Source organism: Augochlora pura, chromosome 7 (assembly GCF_028453695.1).
Source record: "Augochlora pura isolate Apur16 chromosome 7, APUR_v2.2.1, whole genome shotgun sequence".
In the NCBI taxonomy this organism is placed as follows: domain Eukaryota; kingdom Metazoa; phylum Arthropoda; class Insecta; order Hymenoptera; family Halictidae; genus Augochlora; species Augochlora pura.
In genome coordinates this window covers 6,584,610-6,600,204 of record NC_135778.1, presented here as the reverse complement: position 1 = coordinate 6,600,204, position 15,595 = coordinate 6,584,610, and the positions used below count along the sequence as shown (strand labels likewise).

At 47.4% G+C, this 15,595-nt stretch overlaps 2 protein-coding genes across 10 annotated transcripts in view; both read right to left on the bottom strand.

Annotated features, from left to right (window-relative positions):
• Ae2 (anion exchange protein Ae2) overlaps nt 1-504 on the bottom strand; it is a 59,948-nt gene extending 59,444 nt beyond the window's left edge. For 2 of the 3 annotated variants that reach the window (XM_078184836.1, XM_078184840.1), the window contains exon 1: nt 6-504. The gene's annotated coding sequence lies outside the window, so the exon portion shown is untranslated. The remainder of the gene's footprint in view (nt 1-5) is intronic. The other variant, XM_078184841.1, reaches the window with a different exon arrangement.
• Nucleotides 505-2,369: 1,865 nt separating this feature from the next.
• LOC144473379 (disco-interacting protein 2 homolog A-like) overlaps nt 2,370-15,595 on the bottom strand; it is a 43,483-nt gene continuing 30,257 nt past the window's right edge. For 3 of the 7 annotated variants that reach the window (XM_078187198.1, XM_078187200.1, XM_078187202.1), the window contains 12 exons: nt 15,013-15,505; nt 14,574-14,910; nt 14,263-14,486; nt 13,280-13,869; nt 12,635-13,065; nt 12,289-12,520; nt 10,841-10,971; nt 10,380-10,766; nt 9,902-10,237; nt 9,512-9,808; nt 8,872-9,425; nt 2,370-8,787 (listed from right to left, as the gene is read on the bottom strand). In XM_078187198.1, the coding sequence (XP_078043324.1) occupies nt 8,535-8,787; nt 8,872-9,425; nt 9,512-9,808; nt 9,902-10,237; nt 10,380-10,766; nt 10,841-10,971; nt 12,289-12,520; nt 12,635-13,065; nt 13,280-13,869; nt 14,263-14,486; nt 14,574-14,910; nt 15,013-15,505 (4,265 nt within the window). In that variant the 3' untranslated portion in view covers nt 2,370-8,534. The remainder of the gene's footprint in view (nt 8,788-8,871; nt 9,426-9,511; nt 9,809-9,901; nt 10,238-10,379; nt 10,767-10,840; nt 10,972-12,288; nt 12,521-12,634; nt 13,066-13,279; nt 13,870-14,262; nt 14,487-14,573; nt 14,911-15,012; nt 15,506-15,595) is intronic. The other 4 variants (XM_078187203.1, XM_078187204.1, XM_078187205.1 and 1 more) reach the window with 2 other exon arrangements.

The window sequence follows — 15,595 nt, the reverse complement described above, 5'->3', positions numbered from 1 at the left end:
CGTACCCTCGCGTGTAATCGATGCGTGGCGAGCCGTTCCTGTTTGCAGTGCGGCCGTCTGTCTCGGCCTCGGTCTCGGTCGATCGGGAAGCAGCGACTGTTTCCGACGGTTTCCCGGTTATATTCCGACTGCGTCTAACCGCTTGAACGCACGATCATCGTTCGAGAGCGACAACACCGCGATGCCAGCAGGGCGAGCCGTGTACCCGTTCGCAATGTCCGCGTGTGTCGCCGACACTAACAATGTGTTCCTTCTTCTTCCAACGGGTAAATCGACGAACAGAACCGATTCAGAGTCGGCCGAACCGTGTGCGAGCGCGCACTAGGGAATCCGTGCCCTTTCAGGTATCCGTGCTCGCGAACGCACTGTCACCGACGAACTGTTCGACACGAACGTCTCTGGACGCCGTTTACCGCACGAACGCACGCCGACTTCCCTGGGGAAACACGTTGCTCGATCTCTTTCTCGAACGAGCGGTACGCGCGGTCCGACCGGTGGACAGTGGCGGATCAACGCTAACCGGCGCGGCAGTCCGGGAGGGGTGCGCCGGGGAGAGAGGGGGGGAGCAGGCCAACCGGCGAGGCACGGTGTTGTACGGGGCTCTACGGGGCGCGACAGAGCAAACGACAAAGAGAACAGGAACGAACGGAACAGAATCAAATTTTTACGCCGTCCAATCCCGGCGCTCCGCTGTCTAGCGTGCGAAAACCACGGAACCTCTCTGCGACAGCGCACGGTGCGGCCACGCGGGACAAAAATATAAAGTCCAAATATTCTCGTATAACCTAATCAGATCGTGACTAATCTGTTTATATGTATTATTGTACGTATATGTTATAAAATAAGATTTGCAATACACGTTTTATCTTTTCATTAATAAATGTTCTACACACATTCTTGTTTTACATTGCATTCTTCATTCACTCGTCCATTCAAATAATCTCAAACTATACTTAAATTTCTAAATCACACTTGTAGAAATAATAACGATGATTAAAAATAGTTAAACGAAGGCCACCCTCCTCGACCAACGTTCCTTTAATTACAGGTTTTGAATCGCATTCATTTTGTATCGACAGATATTCTATCGAGAAGATTTTTTATACTATGACTCGACATTCCCAAATTGAAACAGCACATTTTACGAATGCAGCCGAAAAGGAGTCGCGAAACAGTGACGAAAAGATAAGGTTCCGCGAATTTCGTTACTTTGAGTAGTTGTTGCTCGTATTATGAAACAAGCCTTGCACACCGAAGCCACATACGAGAAATGCGCCTTCGACTATCTTACGAAACATGAAACTGTAGGTCGGTCGTTTAGTTGTTCGCGACCGTTAACATTTCACGGCCTAAATAAATCAAGATAGATACATTGCCCACGGTATGTTTCAAACAGGCCGCGCGCGTTAATCTAATTTACTGAGGTGTATATTTGCCGAACTTTCTTTTAGCGTTCGACCCCGCGGCGAAGCAAGGCGGCACAAGACGAATGCGCGACTGGCGCCCAGCGGGGAGAAGTCAAGGGATCAGTGACCAATTGATTGATTTTCAGAAATTTTGGAAAAGCTAGCGATTAATTTTTTTCGAAAGAAATAGGGTTTCACATTAACAAATCGAGAGATCTTTTCTCGATATTTTGAAGCATTCTAATTTAAGAACTATCGTTACGCGTTCGAGCTAAACGTATAGCAAACGTAATAAATTAATCACGTGTCACATATTTATGGATATACGGTTTACGTATACATATACACGCATGGTTAACAACGGATTTCTCGGAAATCCGGCGTTGATGATTTCTTATGTAATGCAAGACGAAATATGAGAATGTACCACGCAAGTGGTTTAGCTTTAATTTAAACTAAAGAATTAGCACGTATTTATTAAACGTGTATAGGTATCTACCATACAACATTTTAAGTTCGCCGTGGTTCGTTCAAGAGTCCATACAGCGCCGTTATAGGCTAGCGACGAAATGCTCAAACTGTTCAGGAAAATTACCGACGGTGATAACAGTTAATAAATGTCAAACGAAATTAATGTTTCTCAACAATTCATCCAATTCGTCGTAGGTTACATAAAGTGAAAACATCTCGACGCGTTCCATTTCCATGATTTCTGGGGAGAATTAACTGGTACGTTAAAAGTAATTGATTTCATTTCTAACTGTTTATCACATGATTTCATTTCTAACTGTTTACCACATGATTTCATTTCTAACTGTTTACCACATAATTTTATATCTAACTGTTTGGCGCTATATGAAACGCGTTTGTAAGATTTATTAAAAATTGTAAACCGATTTTATTATAGCCGAAATTTAATGAAATTTCAGTTTCACATCAAATTCTTAGTGCATCCCAATTTTCTAGACTTTTCATTGCCTCTTTACGTAGCTTATTGTTTGCTTTCTCTGCCTCTTCCTCTTCTGCAATATCACTCATGCCAAAAAATGGAACAGGCTCGTTCCAGAATTAAGCGTCCACGTATACCATGAAATACAGGCTGTTTACAATTGATTACATGTTAATCCGAATGGAAGGTACAGCCGAAAACATGGTATATTATACGCGACGCAATCAACGCCGAATTCCGCTGTTCCGATCAAGCGGAAGAACGAACGAATAGGATGCGTGGGTGGATGTGGGTACGCAAAAGAGTAGAATGGCTCGTTGCAAAAAATGTACATTACGTTTATTGATGTCAGCTCGCGAAGCTCCTCGTGAAATATCGTATGGGTTACAAAGAGGCGCTCGGTTTTAATGGGATTTCGGGAGGTGTGTAATTGTCGCATCGTAACGCGGGGGGTACGATGGGTATGTGTGTGTGCGCGCGCGCGCGATCGTGACTGCGATCGCAGGGCGTTCCTAAGGAAACACCGGTCTCGTTCACAGTTTCCGGTTTCACTTTGCTCGAAACGAAAAGAAATAAAAGGGGAAAGAAACAGAAGAGAGTCCGCTACGGACTATAATGAATTGCTACATTGTGTTGATCCTATCGTCGGCGCACAGTCTCTACTCGACGTTTATCATTTCCCTGAGACGAGGGATGAAAAACACGGCCGTTCCTGGATTGGTGCTGCCAGGATTAGGGACAGACACACTAAAAAGTATCAACCTTAGTCTCGTCCGACTGTTACAGGCAAAACGCTACGGCTTGGTAATGACAGTGACCGTTTATATTATTATTCTGTGGTAATATTTATATACGTATGTGTATATATATTTTTATAGATATCCCCTTATAAAAATATATACATACATACCTCAACGTACAAACTATATCGTACTTTAGTAACTTCTAACGCCCTCGGATGGATACAGGGCAATTATTTACACGATTCAGGATCATTTTCCATAGCCCAGGATTGCGCGTTATAGTTTTAGAGGCGTACACGTGGATCCACGGATCCATCGGCTTTCTCTTTATCCTGGCTCGAGCGCGACGATACGCGGCCTTTATTCGTGACAAGTATCTCCACATTCCTATCAACTAGTTATCAACATTTATACATAATACAACCTAGTTCCTTACGCGGCGTGCACTCGTTTCGCACGCGTAGGATTGCGCAACGTTCCCAGCTCCTCTTCCCTGCCGCGTTTTGTTTGCTAATCCGCGTTCCCACGAATTAATCTGTAACAACGTTATCACGGTAAACGAACTAGTTCACGGTCCCGCGTTCCATGTACGATTCATGATAAATTTCAATAGACTGTTTGCAAGTGACGCGTAACCGAGGTCGAATACGATAAGTAAAATTAGCTCGATGACCTCGACGAAGGATTTTCACGTAACAATGAAACATATTAAATAATGACCGATTCAATACCCACTATTTCGTATTTGACGAGAAATATTTCTCGACGAACAAACAAATGGCATTTGATCAATGGACATCGACGTCGTTTCAAATGCAGTTTTGATCGACCATAGATCGTAAGAAAAGTAATCTATGTGCATCTATTTTTAAAGAGAAATAAGAAAAAAAAAGGATTCCGCGATCAAATTGGACAACGTTTAGCTTAACGTTGCACATTCTTACCGTGACCCGAGTGCACAAAGTGAATCTTTCACGCAGGAAGAAATTGTTACTTCCAGATCTCCCATAACAATTTCTGGGAGGATATTTCTCTGTCGATTATTCCCAGACAGCGACCCACGTTAATCGGCTATATTTCGTCCTGCGCGAAAGCGCGGAAGGATGCAAGGTAGCATGGCACGAGACCTTAATTGTAAATTGAATGTGACGGCGGATCAATGGACTGTTTTCGAAACCCTTTGCAACTCGCGCACTTGACTCCGCATCCACGAGGATGGATCGACGAAAGGGGGAACCGATAATCGAGAACCATCCCGGAGAATTTTATACAATTCCTCTGAGGAATAAACCGACCGAAACGTTGAGCTCGCGCGATATAACACACGTCAACCGATCGTTCGCGAGCCGAATTACTTTTCTCGTCGTGGGATTAAAAACCGTACGATAAATGGGCGAGCACAAAAGGTTCTCAGCTCCATAAGAACGTGACAAACAAACAGATCCTAATTTGCCTGCCTCCGATATACGTATATTTACAAGACGCCTGCAAACGGACATCCGGTGCCTGGTACCATTAAATTGTTAGAGTACGCAAAGCGGAGCGCGCGCGTATCGGCACGATGCGAAGCGACGTGACGCGCGACCAGCAACGACACGATCTTTTCAAGTCGAAAGCCGTTCGCGCTTTTCCGTGTCGACGAACAAAAAAAAGTAGAGAACAGAAATCGCTCGCCCGCGAAACTGATAACGAAACCGGTCTGGAATCTCGCGCAGGAGTTCACTGTCACCGGGGACAGTATTGCGTAACACGGATCACCGAGCACGAGAGTAACACGCGCCACCCTCCTTCTAATCCCCTTAGCCGTCTGCGAAGGTCTCGATGACTATTATTCGATCAACGAGCGTACGAGCCGACCTACCGCAGCGCTGTGCTAGCTCAACCGGAATCTCGTCTCGACGGTGTCCTGAAATTTCGGAGCACAGACTTTCAACATTTACGGCGTCTAACAGAAGAATCTTAGGAGGACGCAATAGACAAATGTATTTCAGTATTTAAGAGAAAAGTATTTAAATAATGGAATATCCCACGAGAAATTTCGATTTCTGTAATTATCGCGCGAATGAATCTTGTAAGAGCTATATTATCCTTTTTGGTATTTAGTCAAAGTATTGTAGCTAACGGGTTGAATCGAGGAAATGTCAACATTGAAACGTCGAACACGAGATCCGCAACGATGCGGTAGAATCGACAAAACCGGCCGTCCATCGGTCGTGGCAATGGCGTGTCGCGTGTCGCGCGTCTCGGTTAATAGTGAACGCACCGCTCGCGCCGCGCACTCGTGTGTCACTTTATTGAAATAAGAATATCAAAATTATAAAACTATCAACAAATGTACATATCCGTAGAAAAAGTCTCGGGAACAATAAAACTCCAAGGTAACGAGAAGGGACGCGATCGACTTTCGGGCCGGAGTCGCATGGTCGAGATTTTCCGTCTAACAATTGAGATAGGCCAATGATAAATGGTGCGCACTGTATGCCATAATTGCTCGCTTGTTACGGATCATCCTGCCTTGGAATACGACGACACGTTTTAGACACACAAGGAACTCCCGTGCCCGGGAGAAACTGACTCCGATAAACGTAAAAGTTGCCTAGTCTCACTCTGCTGAACGAGTTCCGTTAGCGGATAAAGTAATAATAACTATCGTTAACATAAAAATATACAACCTACCGATCAAAATGACACGCGAGAACCTGTCGAGTGGCCCGAGAAAAAAATAAATCTTTAAATAATAATAAATAGACCGCGGAGTTCCGCGGCCCGATAGTAGTAAACTTTGCTAACACTCGCAAGAATCGATAACGTAAAAACATCAACAACTCTGGTACACCTTGGATCGTACGAATCCCGCTTTTGCGAACAAAGCAACAAAGACTTGAAATTTTTCGGTAGATTCTACTCCGGCAGCCAACTCTCGATGTCTATAGTCGGGTCTGACGATCAGCGACTACTCTACCAAATAAATACAAACGTCGAGAACGAACGAAAGAACCGTTCCAACCCGAAAGTCAACGTTGGTTGCGCGACGACGCCGTCGTTTCGCGTGGTTTCTTTTTTTGAGCTTTGGTCGACGAGGGACCATGTCCAACGCGTTTGTGCTTATTGTTAGAGAACTAGAACAGAAAAAAGGAGAAAGAGAAAGTCGGCGTGGAAATTTTTTGGCGTATGGTTCTCTCACCGATGATCACGTGTCGAGGGTAACTTTTCTCGCGCACTGACTAACACAGTGCCCGTACCGGAAACCATCCACCGTACAAATACATAGTATAACGCTATTGATACTTTAGCTGCTTTCGCTTTCATTTCAGCCGAGATGTTGTGCGTTGCCGTGAATGAATTTTCTGCACCTTAATCCGAGAATGAATGTTGAAAGTTGTAACGACAAAAACACCACGATTCGATTACTTACGTTTTGCTTGTGTTGAAACATCGTTGAAAGGCAAAGTTTGTCGCAAACTAACTAATTTTCTGCAGTATGTCACTGTTTATAAAAACGATTTAAAACTCTGAGAGATGCGAGTTCGTATGCGAACGTTAGCGATCCTCGGCCAATAGAAAAATCAGACAAGCGATCAGGTTTCCAGGTGGTTCGCTAAAAGTGTACCCTCTGTTTCTTTCTCTCTCTTTCTCGGCACGCAATAAATCGCGGGGTTATCGTGTCGCTCGCAGAGATCGAACAAGTAAAATGTTCGTGTAAAAAAGAAAATTGACATTTCCGGAGAGTAAAATGAACACGGTTATCGCGTCGATTCGATTGCGTGCCAAGTTGTATAATACAATAAATAGTCTACGGTAGAAAACGGTGCGGTGTTGTGTGCGACGCAGCTAAATATCGTCAGACCTCCGACCGCCTCGGACCTGTATGGTTCCTTCTAGGACCTACACGGCCTCGTTTCCGAACCGATTCGAGTCGAAATCGTTGTACGTACAATATTAACAACGTAGAAACTGTCTCGGAACGAATTCCTATCAAATCGGATACAATCAGAGCGATAGCGAACCATGCGCGTACGCTCGGAGGTAACGGCGCAACAGTAAGATGCTCGTCTCTTTTCCGATTCAGGCCAGCTACAGTTGACAGTCTATAGGGTCCAGCTCTTCACACGGTTAACCAAATGAATCATCAACGAAGAAACCAATTGGTCTTCAATTCAAGCTTCCCAGCCAGTTCAAGAAAATCAAGTTTCGCGATCTGTTCAATTCTTGATTATTGGTCATATGACCAATACCTCTCTTCACCGTTACCACCGAGCATGCGTGTTCTACGTCACGCATTGCAACGTATGTACGTACGCGTGAGCGTGTGTCGTTCAGCGGCGATACATTAGAAAAAACTGTCGACAGTTAAAACTTTTCACGTTACGATAGAATATAGATTACACGTTGGCTAATCGTTACTCTTTACGTAGTAAAAAATCCGTTAAGCTATACGGGTCTACGACAAAAGTGTATCAAATTCTTTTTTTTCTTGTTTCCGCCTCCTCTTCTTTCCTAATAGACACCAGAGACAGTTGTATACACGAATATAGGTACTTGCGGGACACGATCGTTCGATCCCACAAGCAAGCTGTGCCAATCGATGCCTAGATCACCCGTTAAAATAACTCGGTTGGTTTCCCGTTTGTTTTCTTCACTGGTAAAAAAGCTCACTACCGTTCCGATGCCGTTGATAAACAACCAACGATATTACTAGTCGTCGTCGCCTCGACGGTCCGGTGATTCGACGCGGACTTTCGTTTGTCCAAGCTGCGCGTTGGCAACTATGGCAATCCAGTGGTTACGGTTACGCGATCTAGCTAGTCTCTTTCATCCTTCGAGGATCCGATGATGCACTGTATACGACTACCAGTATCAGTTTCGATATCGGTATTAGTGTCAGCGTCAGCGTCGGTATCAGTATTGGTGTTAGTATTAGTACAGTATCGTCTCAAAACGGTTTTCCCTCGCTATTTCTCCATAGCTAGCTCTTATCGCGGAATCGATGATTATAATCGTTCCGTCGACGAGTTATCCGTTTTCCTATAATCATTGCTTGCAATCTTACCCGGTGTTGCCATCGGCGAAAACTATGACGAAATAGACCTGTGCGTAACGGTGAATCAACTAGCGTCTTGTAACCGCCTGCCTGTCTTGGATTTTTGTCTCGTGCTTCTTTGGCCGTCAACGGACGCGACGAGTACGCATATAGCTCTCTCGAAGAGGGAGCGGAAATCGTTTGGGGACGATATCTTTTCGAAAAATACGGGAGCGAAATCCTCGCGATACCTTCCCGATGATTTTTCCCCAGCAACGGGAAACCGGTCTCTTCGAGGAACAGTGAATATTCGGGTCGCGAAATCGACCGATGACCTTGGGTCGAGGTCGAGGATAGCCGAGAGCGGTGACAACGCGACTGGAATGTACGGTACCAGCCAGGTGTCTTGTCGCCGCTCACATGTTGTACGCGACGTAAATGGGATCGAGTTGATCCGCCAGAAAACCATCTCGCAGATGCATTCGTTGCTTTTCGCCGCGCGAGTTTATTGGGACCACTCCGGGATCCACTACCACCACCACGCCCACCACCAAGTGGTGCTCCTCGAGAACGGCGCTGGTCACCAAAGCCACGAGATCTAGAGCCTCGCTCTCGCTGCCGTCAAGCTCTACCACGACTACCAGCAGATTGGTCCACGTGAACACGGCGCTGCAAAATGATAAATTTCTCAGCGTTTTTGTATAAAAGAATTGCAGATAAAAAGGAAAAGTCAGAGTCGGATGTCCCACTCACCATTCCGCGATCTTCTTGTGACATCTCATCACGCTATTTTCGATGTCGATCGGATGATACCGCATTCCTCTGAGTAGAATAGCTTCGTCCAGAGCGCCAACGACAAAGACAGCGTCGTGTAACTCGGCATCGCCGGGAACGATATCCGCTTCCGCCGCGGACGTGTCGCCGGGGACGTCGCTGATCACCGACTGCTGTACGCTCTCCGTGCGCCTCAAGAAACCAAGGTAACCGGTCCTCGCGTACACCTCGTTCGTATTTCCTGTGACGAGGCGAGCGTTGAAGTGATCCGCATAATCGCTCTCGTCCCCGTAGATCGTGAAGTAACCGCTAGCATTGTGAGCCGATTGCACCCATATCTCGCCCAAGTGGGAATCTCCACATTGTCCCTTTGTCTCAGGATTCGCGATGATCACTTTCACTCCGGGCAGCAGCTTGCCCGATTCCATCAGGCACAAAGAGTGCGGACTACCCCTTTCGACTAAAGACACCCGATCGTTCCGCAGAGCTCTGAGGTCCACGTATACCGTGGACGGTTCCGGACTTGATGCACCCTATTTCGAAAGAAACAATTTTGCAATAATATTTCGAACGTCTTGATATCAATACATAGTAATTGGAATTCGTGTCGCTTCCATACCTGTAAGCAGATGGCTGTGTTCACTCTGCAACCGAAGGAGGTGGACACCGCGCGAGGACTAAGACCCAGAGCAGAGAAAAGCTTGCTGAAACTCGTGGTAAGAGCGATCCGTGGTCTTTCCTCGGCAACGACCACGCATGTTCTCACACAGGCTAAACTAACGCCTCGAGTCTTCAGAGCGTGAACAGAGGATCCTAGGCCCTTCGTGCACAGTTCCATCACGCCGTACGAACAGAACGTGTCTCTTACTCTAGACTGGCTAACGGCGGACAGCCACAGCGCTGGGTTAGCTTCCACCTAGATAAGGATGCCATCATTAGAACAATTGCGTATTAACATAAAAGTTCCATGACCGATATATAAATATCGGAATATCGAAACGAAACAAACCTCCGATGGCGGAATAAGTATGGAATGATGCCCGCTGTATATACTGCTTAAACACCACAGTGCAAACCCGAGTCCGGAGTACGGGTCCAAGCATAGAGCGATATGTCTGGACGGGTACAGCTCGCAGGCAAGTTTCATGGCACGGCACAAGGAAGTCACCGCTGCGTGGGACATTTTTATTCCCGCCAGCATACCCGTTGTCGAGACGCTGAAGTCCAGGTAAGCCAGCATTTCTGCAGTCGGAGCCCGATACATAACAGGTAGCTTCTTCTTTGGCATGTCGTCCATATCGAGAATAGTCGGCCAGCTCTTTACTTCGACCACGTTGTTCGCCTCCTGCGTTTAGTCGATAAATCAGACGTGTTCTTGCGTAACCATCGGATAATAATAACAACATTAACGATAACGATAAAACGGTAACAATACGAAAACGAGAACGAAAAATAAAAAAAAGGTGAATGAAACTGTAGCTATGTACCTTTGTTTTCAAGAGTTTCAGGATATTCTGATTGGTGAGCACGAGCACTGACTTACTAACGTCCACGATCATGCGAACGGTTGGCAAAGTTGTCTGGAGATTTTGCGGATGGGGCGGCCTGATGGTAACTGGCACCGCTCCAACATACAGGCAACCGTAAAACGCGCATATCAAGTCTGTACCAGGCGGAAATATTAATGCCACGTGATCTCCGGTATTGATTCGTCCGCGGTCCAGCAACAGATTCCCGATTCGCTCGGCTTTCTTGTGCAACTGCGAGCAGGAGATAGCAGTCGCGACAGCACCCTTCGCGTTCAACGACGTGAATATCACATGGTCGGAGGTGCTGACTGCTCGCCACCGTAGAATCTCCGAGATGAACTGATACTGAAATTCGATGTATCGATGATTCGTGTACCGAGAGATAGCATAGAAGATGTGAGGTTTTTCATGATACGAACCTTTTTAGCGTTATCACTGTCCTCGTCTAAGACGCCCATGTCTCGTCCTTGGGCGGAGGCCAGTCTATTACCCTGAACAATGTTGCCCACCATCACACTGGCCGGACCAACGTCTGCAACAGAATCCCCCGCTACACGCCCCCGCACCTTTCCGTTAGTAAACCAACACAAACACTCAACCCGATAATGAGTAGCTCACACACTCTCCCCTGACTGAGGCCGGAATATCAAAGCTATACAGACAGGTTCGTGAAATGGTTGGTTCGTTATTATCGGAAGGCGGTTAAGCCACGTCCTTGTTACAGGCGTGCTCGGATCATTCCGTGGACCGTACGTACGTCGGTTGAACCAAAAGAATAACAAAAAGGAATAACGAACAACTGATATAAGAAATAAATACAGCGTTGTTCGGTGCACCTCTACACACGTCACGGTTGCATCAGCGATGCGAATTTGATTGTCGGCACAGTTTTGCAGACGGAGAATTGAACAGCATCGACGATCGTTAATTGATCGCGGTAGTCTGCAGAACTGATCCAGGACAATCTCGCATCGCTCTGGCTACCGTTCGTATCGTCTATAGCCACTGGATAATTGAGGATCACTAGGGACCACTACGGGGTGTTCGGAGCTCAGCCAAAAGAAAGAAGGGTGAAAATAATAGAAAATACATGCGAAGCGTCGACCCTAAGCTGCAGAAGTGGAAGATCGGAGACTTTCGTGGATCATTTATCATTTCACTAAATCGATAGCCATCGGTTACAGATCATATTTACAGTTTGTCAAACGATCCTATCGTGTACAACGAAAATCCACTTCGGCAGCGCTGCAGGGTTAAGAGATACTTGATGGTGAAAGATGGGTTAACGATACATGAAATGTAGCAAGAGACGGTTATATACTTTGTACAATTGTGCCAAGTTGCTAGGAAAGCCAACCGATGACCGATTCCGCCAGAGAAGCGCAAACTGTTACGTTCCTCCGGATTAGCCGAAGATTCGGAACTCTTGACTTCCAACTTCCAACTCCCAACTACCGACTCCCACTCCCGATTCCCGATTCGAGTTCGAACAATTGCTTCCATTCATTCTCTCATTGATCATACTCATAATAATTATCCAAGCGACGCGATCCAAAGAACCGGTGAAAGACTTGTTACGCCCAGGTCTATCGTTTCACGTATCTCGAGGAATATCCTTGTAACCGATCGACGGGCATCTTTCGCCGATTCCTTAGATCCCACGCTTCGCTCGGTTTGCGTAGACAAGAAAAAAAAAAGTGAAACAAACGTAGAAACGTTATAACCAAGAGTAGAAGAAGTGTATATAAATCCTTGTACTTGCTGACATTATTCATGTAAATTGATTGACGATCGGTGAGTTTTGATTGGTATACCTGTGCGGTGTTCGGGGGCATAAGTACTCGCGGGTGAACGCGCGACCGCTTACCTGAATGGACTTCGCGTGGTTTCGGTAGATTGGTAACGCAAGTGTGCGGACAAAGCAGAACATTAGCCGGGTGTAGGGTACCCTCTAGAAAACGTCGTTTCGTTTCGGACAGGTGTATACCGCCGAGCGGCGTCTTTGGTAAATAGTTGGGTGGTACCAGCGCCAGACAGTAGATTCCAACGGCGTGGATCGAATCGACTGCTTGGAGAACTCGTGACATCCATTGGAAACTCTGTAAATTGGTAATTGGAAATCAATTGTTGTTACAGGGGCGACACGCAACGTCTTTTGCTGTTTCATGTCTCGCTTAAAAGTATTTATAGCAAAAACAGAAATATGTACACACCTCTTCTTCGCTGCAATCCGGTCGCTGTTCCGCAACGACACATATTCTCTCGTCCCTCAGGACTCGTACACTGAACACAGCAATTCTTCCACGATAAATAAACTTCATAGGCTCCACTGCCAGAACCGTAGCAATAATGTCGTCAGCGTTGTGTTTTCTGCCGGTGACGGTCATGAGGCCGTCGCGCGAACCGCAGACGAACACCAGACCTCCGGGACCTAGAAAGCCCAGCAGTCCGGATCGCGTGTACTCCACGTCGCCGAGTGGACTGCCATCGGGTTGCAATGGAGACACTTTGAACGTGTTGTTCGTCAGCCCTTGCAGTCCCCAGTACTGATTTCCGGTCGCCGAACTGTGCACGCAAATCTCGCCCACTTCGTCGGTTTTGCAAATGAACGGCTGTCCTTCCATTTTGATCACAACCACGATACCTTCGTGACAGAGCAGAGAAAATGTTTATTAGCTCCTGCGAACTGCGATTGCTCTGCACCAATTCTTTGATTTGGGTAGATGAGATATCAAAGTCATTTCATTATTGAAATTGAAAATTGGTAGTTAAGATTTATCGTAACTATTATTTAATAATAGTTATATCGTAATATTACTTAATAATAGGGTTAAGGTTTGTGGACGCAGGAAACTTACTTCCTGGCATGACTTGACCGCAGTCCTGAAGCGTCAGCGACGTCAAGGAATTTTCCTGGTCGACCCTAACAACTCCGTAGCTCAGTCCGGACATAGAGAGTACACCTCGTCCGGTGGCATTCACGCCGGCGCGACCCGGCCTCCTCACGGAGACTGTCAGAGCCTCGCTGGAAGACGCGCATGGACATACGGCGTCCGGTCGCAACCCTTTCGACTGAAACACCGAGAGGAACTGGTCGCAGGAGGACAGGGACCAAGGGTTCGCGCCGTCGGCCACCAGCAGCAACCTCAGCGACGACAAAGAGATGTCTTTGTGGTCCTTTGTGGCGAGGAGACCCCAGTGAAGGTCTCGCGACTTGACCACGGCCACGCTGGCCCGATGTTTCGTGATCATTTGCATCCAACTAGCGGGGTTCACCTTCATCAGAGCGTAGGGAATGAAGATAACGTGCATCCCGTTCAAAACGCTGGTCAGAGTACTGTGCCAGAGGCCGACCTCCCGCTTAAAGTCCAAAACGCAGACCGCGTTCTCGGCCTCTGTGTACCCGCAGGCCTGCGTCAATGCGCGGCAATGCGTCAGCATCGCCGACCTAAAAATCAACGATACCGAATTAGAGAATGATACAGGACAAAGATTTGTAAAACGACTGATAGCGAAGTACCGATGTTGTCCGGCATATGGTGCTATGACCTACAGTTTTTTTAGAGAGAGAGCAACGCACATTGTTATTCAACCAATCAAGCGACACATAGTGGGTTGGAGACTCGATTGTCGTAGCCAAAATTAAATACCGCATTATTTATAAAAAATTATTATTATTATCATATTATTAATTTATTATTATATTTATATTTTTGTCTTCCTAATATTATAGTTGGCGCTATTGCTTTGAACACGATAACCGGGTTTCCAGCCCATGTAATGGTACGTTTCGCAATCGAGTTGTACACATCATAGATACGAAATAGCAGCGGACAGAGACCTCGTCACCGTGACCCCCATTACGGAGCCATCCTTGTCCGTGGTGTACTCGATATACGCCGGGGTGTCGTCGGTCAGTCGAGGTGGAGGTAGCCAATCTTTGGGTGTCTTGCCCAAGTGTCCTGTCACGAACCAATGCAGTTTCGGCCATCCTTTGAACGCTACCACTTCGCCGGCTGCGGTCTTCGGCAGTCCTTTTAGACAGGCTTCGCTAGTCAACGCCACCTAAACAAAATTTTCGACGGTATTCGAGCACGAATATTGGCAAATACCTTGCGTCCCTATAAGAGTTTGAAATAACAATCGTCTCACCTGAATACCGCAGCTTCCCAAAAGAAAGCCGATCTGCTGGGAGCCAGCGTCTCGACGGGTCAGAGGCACCTCGATCGGCACGGGTACAATGCCAGCTTGAAGGCAACCGTAAAAAGCGCACATGAAACTGATCGGATCGTTGTTCGGGTAAACTAGAGCGATTCTGTCGCCGGGTTTCAGACAGCAGTCGCCTCCGCGGCTCAGTGCCTTGTTCAGCAGCGTGTAAGCTATTTTGTGAGAACGGCTTAAAAGCTTGCCGTAGGTCAACGTCACGCAGAACTTGCCGTTCGGGTCGAGAACCGTCGCTACCGGTGCTTTGCAGGTCGACGAGCCGTACCTGTTGACAAGAGAGATTTCGTTGAAACTTCTGCCCGAAGTTTCTCGGGGAGCGTTGATCGCGCCGAGACCAAGATTCTAATCAATCGGCGCGGCGCCTCACCTCTGAATAGCGGCCTCGAGCGACCTTGGGAGTCCGGCGGCAACCGAGCTCGTTTCACCGACCGCGGAGGTCATGGATCCGCCCTCGGGCTTCGGCGCGTTCGGATCCTTCGGGTTGGCTGCAATTTCCAGCTCGATGTCGTCGTCCTCGTAAAATTCAGGCAGCGGCCGACGCTTCGGTCGCTTGAGGGTGTTCAGTAGCTGCTGAATTTTCGCGGACACCTTCCATCGGCCGGTGGTCCCGGTGTTGTTCTGGTCCTCGACCCCGTGGTACCGATTCACGCGATCGGCACCCGGCCGCCTGGTCGACTGCTGGGCCGCTGGCGTGTTGCCCGTGTGCGTCACGTCCGGCGGCTGGATGTTGCAGTAGGCATGGGGCGTGTACTCCGCGATGTCCGTGATGTCCGCGCCAGGAGGTCGCCTGGCTGGTGGTCTCGGAGGCGGAGGCGTATCGCGCGCTGAACCGGTGCTGCTCGTGTCCGACAGTCCTGTGCCTAAAACCCCATACTAGAGTCGTCCATCGGCGAACAACGAGATATGCCTTCGACGAGCGCGGACGTTTCTGCGTTTCGATCTGCGGAGCC